Raw genomic sequence first — 7,478 nt, forward strand, 5'->3', positions numbered from 1 at the left:
AAGGTTCCATGGTGATATGCAAGATATTCGTCAGTATTGCTATAGGATAGGGTCGTTTCAGGTTCCCTATCCTCAGCTGCCCTTATTCTTAGTAGTGCACAATACATTTTTCTCTACATTTTTAAGATATCCTTTCATATACCTGGTGGGTTTGCAAGACCATTTTTTCCTTTGGAACAGAACAGTGTTTTTCTTATTCTAACTCTCCTTGACAAGGTCATATGGAGACAACCTCCAGACTGACATCTTATTCTGAAGACCAGTAAAACTCCTTACAAGAGGCATGTATTCACTCACAATTTAGCTGAAGAGAGAAAATTTATATATCACAGAAATTGGAAAACCCCTTCAGACAATATCAACCTAAGCACCAGGTCACCTTTGTCTATATATTTAAGAAGAGATAGGATAATAAAAGGTAAAGTATTAAATAGTAGTTTAATGGTGGGGAAGAAGATAAAATTATAACATAGTCTTGAAGCTCTGGTAATATTTGACTAAAGATAAAGAATTATCAGGTGAGAGAAAACAAGAGTGCATGATGTCAGGAATGACAATTAGTGAAACTACGGGTGACCAGCCAGAACAATACTGCCTTGCCAGGGGTGGAACAGGTAGGCAGAGGCACAGTAAGAGATCCTGGTAACCAGGCACAGTAGAGTATATGTAATTAATAAGAAAGCTTTTTTTCTATTATTTGAGCAAAAGAAAGTTGAGGCAAAAATAGAAAGTATATAATTCTGTAAAATGTTTGCAGCTTGAGTTATAGTAATCAGAGTACATGAGTGTAGTCAGCTGTACTGTTGATGGAATAAGCTTTGAGTGAGTTTATGAGAAAATATCCACTTAAGGTAAGAAAAGAAAAGGTGATCAAGGGGCTGCAACGAGGAAAATTTTGTGGAGAACAATGTTATAATACTGTTTAGATATGAAGGAATGGAGGAGAGAGATGCACCGATGCTTTCAAGTCATGGTAGCAGCACAATGCCTGGAGGAAAGGTGTTTCTTTCCTGAAATAGTAAAATAAAATGAACCACAAAAGAGGACAGTGGAGTGCCTCCTTCTGCTTCTAATTCTGTTGGTCAATTTATCCATTTACTGATATTTGTTTCTTTTATGACAAGCACTTTGAAGAGGAAAATCAGATTCTGCTCTGCTCTATCATAACATACCTCATTTTCTTGTGAAGAAGACAATTACTAACCTAAAACCTTACTAAATATTCAAATAAAATATACATGGTAACTTCCTCCGTATCACAATTGTGGTAATTTGTGGAGGTTCAAGGTAGATCTGCCAATCAAAGAAGCATAAGGAGCCATCTCAGGAAAGAAATTGAGATCGTAAGGATGAGCTCTAAGGGTTGAAACCATGTGTTCTCTCTCAGAGTCACATAAAAGTTCAGTATTGAGAGGGTGGAAACTAAGTCTTACTGTGATATAGCTTTTGGCTGTCTTTTGGATTAGGCAAACACAATGATTGGACACTAGTGGCTTAAGAGCATCCAGAAATCTCTCTTTCTCTCTCTCCCCCCGCTTCCCACATCTTGGTGTCTCTTTTTTTCTCTTCCTGTCCCCCTCACACACACCCACATCTTGGTGGGTTGCTGTCTGTTCTCTCAGACTCCACCAAAATGGGTTCTCCTATCTTTTACTTCACCTGTGATTCAAAATAAATCCTTTTTGTTACTTAATTTGTAACATTATGCTAGCAACAGAAACTGATCAAGACAGAAAATTGGATACCAAGAGTTGTGACTGTTGCTGATAGAATTGATAAGATATCCCCAAATCAAAAATACTTAGAGCCTTAGAAGTCATACAAAGACTTACTTATACAGTCTCATAAAAAATATAGTTACCCTGGTAACTGTTTGTAAGCAAATAAACTATATGCTTTTGTTTTTGAAGAAACTGTCTTAGCAGCACTGTGAACAACACATTAGATGAGGCAACAACGGTCACAGCGAGTCACTCAGGAAAACAGCAGCACTCTCCCTAGTCAGCTGGAGCTGCAACCAGAGTGATGACTCTGTGGATGGGCAGGAGAATTTATTGAAATCCCACCGTGTGTAAAGCACTAAGTTAAGTACTAAGATGCAACCTCTGCCTTTAAAGGAATCATAATTAAAAAGATCCACAGGAAAGTAGTTATTCTATCATGTAAGGCAATGTTTAAATAGGATAGCTTTCACCTAGAGAATTCCAGGAAGCCACTGCCCATCAACAAATTATCTTTATATCTTTCTAGGGAGCTATTTTTTAATGAACGCTAAGTCGTGTCCCTCCCTTTGCTATTCTAGTTTCCATTGTTCAGTTGGTGCTGTGAAGGAAACACATTGCCAAGGGACCAGGTCTGGACTGACGCCTATTCTTGCCTGCAGTGAGTGAATTGTCTTCACACCAATTTCTTCTTGAAACACAAGACTCAGAATGAACTGCAGTCAGGCTCTAGGCTTTGTCCTTTTAGGACTTTCCAGAGACCGAGAGAAATGGCTGCCCCTCTTTAGTATCTTCCTAGCTCTCTACTTGCTGGGCCTCCTGGGGAACCTGCTACTTCTGTTAGCTATTGGTGCCAATGTTCACCTCCACACCTCTATGTATTTCTTCCTCAGTCAGCTCTCCCTTGTGGATCTTTGTTTCATTACTACTACAACCCCAAAAATGCTGGAGGTTTTGTGGACTGGAGATGGATCGATCTCATTCTCTGGATGTCTGACTCAGTTGTACTTCTTTGCTGTTTTTGCAGACATGGATAACCTACTTCTGGCAGTCATGGCTGTTGACCGCTATGCTGCTATCTGCCACCCACTGCACTACCCACTCCTAATGACGTCTTGCAGATGTGGGGTTCTGGCCGCTGGGTCGTGGGGAGTAGCTCACTGTGTGTCTCTGGCGCATACATTGCTGCTCTCCCAGCTATCTTTTCATAACAACCAAGAGATTCCTCATTTTTTCTGTGATTTCGGTCCTCTCTTACAGCTTTCTTGCTCTAATACACACCTCAACGAAACCCTGATGATGACTTTGGCTGGCATCTTAGGACTTAGTGCACTTCTCTGCATTATGAGTTCTTATGGTTGTATTTTCTTTGCTGTGGCCAGGGTGCCGTCAGCACAGGGTAAAAGGAAAGCCCTGGCCACATGCAGTTCTCACCTCTCTATGGTCTTCCTCTTCTACAGCACAGTTTTTGCCACGTACCTGAAGCCTCCGTCTAGTTCTCACTCATCCGGGGCGGTGGTTGCTGCTGTCATGTATACCCTGGTAACTCCCACCCTGAATCCCTTCATTTATAGTCTGAGAAATAAGGATGTTAAGAGTTCATTGAGAAAGATCCTGAATGTGGAAAAGTCTCAGGATTAAGGATCGTCACTGAGGAAGAATCACACCCCACATCACTACTACATATGCAAAATGAGTCAGTTAACATTGTAGCTCATGGGAGAATTATATAATTGCTATGGCTAATCTTCAGTGTTAACTTGACTGGATTTGGAATCACCTAAAACACACATATTTAGGCATGTCTGTGAGGGTGTCTCTGGAGAGAATTCACTGAGGAGAGAAGATCCATCCTGAATGTGGGTGGCACCATCTGTTCCATAGGATGTTCCTGGACTGATTGTAAGGAGCAAAAGAAGAAAACCTGCCTTACTGTCACTCTTCACTGTTGACCACAGATGCAATGCGACCTGCCACCCCATTCTCCTGCTGCCAGCCCTTCCACATCCCATGTACTGTATTCTTCATAGCATGAACAAAATAAAACTTTGTCCTTAAATTGTTTCTGTCAGGTATTTTGTCCCAGCAACAAGAAAAGTAATAAACACAACAATCTGTTGGAATAAGACATGTTGTGTTCTCTAGTTTTTGTCTTCTTACACTCATTTTCCCGAAGCATGACTATCCATCGCAATCACTGCACACTCATTTTCCCGAAGCATGACTATCCATCGCAATCACTGCACACTCATTTTCCCGAAGCATGACTATCCATCGCAATCACTGCAGTCATCTCTACATAATTTTAGAATTTCTACTAGGGGTTTAGTAACAACAGCTCCCTGATACCCTTATAGGCCTTATAGTCTCTCTTGTTCAGAAGATCAAGTGGTTTTAAGTATTTCTGTTTTTCTCTAATATACTTCCTCCAGTTGAAACTGGATGCCAATGACAAATCATGTTAAAGGGAGTTGTAGAGTTCACAGAAGTTAAATCACAAGTAAGAGGTCAGGAAATTGGTGAGGCTGGCAATAATCTAGGTCAACAGAAGCAGGTTGAGAAAGGATATCACTTTATTCTCTTTTATTGGAGAATATATCCCAGGATTCTTTTCAAAATAATTTATTATTGATGCTGTATGTATGCATACACACATATATGATATGTGTAAAGTAAGATGTAGCATTTTATGGGAAAGCAAATTGCAAATTTCATCATCAAGTCTACATGCTCAAACCCAAATACATACAATAGAAAAGGATCTTTCAATTTCACACTATAATAATAAGAAATGAGCATTGTTCTAGATTTTTTTCTGTATTGGTGTTTTGCTCTCATAGTTTTCTTTTCACTAATAATTAGTAGCAGTGGTCCATACATTAACAGGCTACAGTGTGACAATTTAGTACATGTCTGTACTGAGTAATGATTTAATTGGTGCACTCTTTATGGTGTGTTCAATAAACAATTCATAGTAGTTCACATAGTCTTTTAAACCAATCTGGAAATTGTTGAACTGTTATTGTTCCCTTGGGCATAATCCAGGAAGCTTTTCAATCAAGGCATTTAAAGTCCAATAGAAAATCTTCACTATCCCCGTTAGGTCACATTTCAGGTGTTTTGCAGTAGAGAAACCTGCTTAGTGCCTGAGGCACTTCCTGGTTCCTCAAGGTATAGATGACAGGGTTGAAGATTGGAGTGACCACTGTGTAGAGCAGGGCAGCAACCTTGGAGAGGCTGGGAATGGACAGCAGAGGGCGCAATGTACAAGACCATGAGTGTTCCATAGAATGTGGACACCACAGCCAGGTGAGAGGAGCCTGTGCTTCTCTGCTCCTTCAGCCAATAGCCTGTAAGACACCAGCCCACTTGGGCGTAGTCTGTGCATCATGTAAATGCCTAGTGCCTGTGGAGACTAGAAGAGGGTTTTAATCCCCTGCAATTGGAGTTATAGATGTTTGTGAGCTGCTGCATTGGTACTGCTAATCAAAACCAATGTTGATGAAGATGTGAGGCTTATTGCTGCCGCATGGAACCGTAAAAGTCTGACTGGGTTTCAAGGCAACTATCTAGTTTGACAGCAGCCCAGGAAGAATCTATTATATTTAGAAAAAAATTGTTTCTAGCAATGCTCTGTTTATAATCCCTTTAAGGTGACCTTATTTACCACAATTGAACACTAGACATTTTAATTTTTCCTCAAACCCCTCGAAATCACCTCTTATCCAAGTATCATCATGGTCACTACAAAATACCACAGTGCATTATATGAGATGAAGAGGGAAAGGAGGAGGGAGGGAGGGAGGGAAAGAGGGAGGGAAGAAGAGAGAGAGAGAGAGAGAGAGAGAGAGAGAGAGAGAGAATGCAGGAGAAGAGAGCAGAATTCTGAAACCTCTAACATCATGCACCAGACAAAGAAAGTCCTATGCATAGCTTTGGCTAACAGAAAAAAGGAAACATTGTCGAATCCATGGCACAGTGTTCAATTCTGTAGAACATAATTTTAAGATGGAAGGTCTGCAATCTGATCAGTAAATGCACTGGAAAGGGGGCCTCTGTTCCTCTAGTGTGTTCATTGGTACTCTGGTGGGGAATCTTCAAAGAGGTCTTGCAGTCCAACCTTTTGGTCACCATGAGAAGCCCCGGAGTTTTTCATAGGCTCTAAAGTCCTCCCTTTGCACTGGTGATCCCAGTAAGAATCCCCGGAGTCAACGCAGATACAAGAAACTGACTTGTATGCAGATTCATTAACACAGTTGGCAAGCTTGACTGAACTGCAGGGGAAACAATTCTGAAAGGTAGAGAAAACAAAGATGGCATTAAAACAAAAATATTGTAGGCTGCCGTTTTGTCTTGTTGACCGTGTCCTTTGCTTTACAGAAGCTTTTCAGTTTCAGGAGGTCCCATTTATTAATTGTTTCTCAGTGTCTGTGCTGCTGGGGTTATATTTAGGAAGTGGTCTCCTGTGCCAATGCGTTCAAGAGTACTTCCCACTTCCTCTCCTATAAGGTTCAATATGGCTGGCTTTATGTTGAGTTCTTTGATCCAAACACTTTTGGGTATGTATATGAAGGATGCTCAATCGCGCCACAAGGGCATGTGCTCAACTACGTTCATAGCAGCATTGTTTGTCATAGACAGAACCTAGAAACAACCTAAATGCCCCTCGACCCAAGAATGGATAAGGAAAATGTGGTACATTTATACAATGGAGTACTGCACAGCAGAAAAAATGATATCTTGAATTTTGCAGGAAAATGGACGGAGCTAGAAAACTCATTTTGAGAAAGACAATCATCACATGTACTCACTCATCAGTTGTTTTTAAACATAAAGCAAAGAAAAACAGTCCACAAATCACAATCTCAGAGAACTTAGACAACAATGAGGACCCTAAGAGAGGCATATATAGATCTAATCTACATGGGAAGTAGAAAAAGACAAATTCTCCTGAGTAAATTGGGAGCATGGGGATCTTGGGGAAGGGTTTAAGGGGAGAGGAGAGGCAGGGAGGGGAGCAGAGAAAAATGGAGAGCTCAATAAAAATCAATAAAAAAATGACAAAAGATAAAAATAAACAAAAATATTGACATAAATTCTGATGAATCTAAAGTTGATTTTAGTGATGTTTGATGAATTGACACAAAATATATTACTACTCCACTTACAGTCAGAAATGATAGTAATCAAAACATCAATTCAAAATGAATTTAGTAGAAGGCTTGCAGTGTTTCAATAGGCCCACTTGCCACTTTTCCCAAGTGACTATATAAATACCAGTCCTCACGGGGAAGTTAGCCAAACAGTTAGGTTGCTCAGTCTTCTGTGTCTGATGGTAAATGATCAAATGAAGGACTGAGTTTAAAGCCCACGTTAAAGTGCAGCATAGTACTCGCACCAGTTGTTAGATTTCTCAAGGAACGCGGTGGTGCCACCTCATCTTTGATATTATTACCACTCTTTTCTCTTTCATAATTGGCAAAGCCTTTTACCAAATATTTATTTTTAACATTCATGAAACTGACTAGAACAAAAGGAAAAGGAGTAAATGAATACTTATGGGAAAAGAAATTTGGACAGAATGAATCCTTGGGGAGAGGACCCCAAGATATGAATGCCCAAGGCACTGCTGGGGAAATATGAGAGGGTTCACCCTGATTTCCGCTGCCAGAATAGAGAGAGTGCTGAGAGTAATGCTGCACTTATAGATAATGCTGCACTTATAGATAATGCTGCACTTATAGATAATGCTGCACT

At 40.3% G+C, this 7,478-nt stretch overlaps 1 protein-coding gene across 1 annotated transcript; it reads left to right on the plus strand.

The window, feature by feature from the left end:
• Nucleotides 1–2,432: 2,432 nt before the first annotated feature.
• On the plus strand, nucleotides 2,433–3,362 carry LOC101990163 (olfactory receptor 1361-like). Its single transcript, XM_005360481.2, has one exon. It carries the CDS (start codon nucleotides 2,433–2,435, stop codon nucleotides 3,360–3,362), a length of 930 nt encoding a protein of 309 aa, XP_005360538.1.
• The last annotated feature ends 4,116 nt before the right edge of the window (nucleotides 3,363–7,478 follow it).

This window comes from Microtus ochrogaster, linkage group LG2, assembly GCF_000317375.1.
Source record: "Microtus ochrogaster isolate Prairie Vole_2 linkage group LG2, MicOch1.0, whole genome shotgun sequence".
Classification (NCBI taxonomy): domain Eukaryota; kingdom Metazoa; phylum Chordata; class Mammalia; order Rodentia; family Cricetidae; genus Microtus; species Microtus ochrogaster.

Bases quoted from the DNA above. Each gene is read 5' to 3' on its own strand.
- LOC101990163 (XM_005360481.2), top strand. From the start codon at position 2,433: ATGAACTGCAGTCAGGCTCTAGGCTTTGTCCTTTTAGGACTTTCCAGA.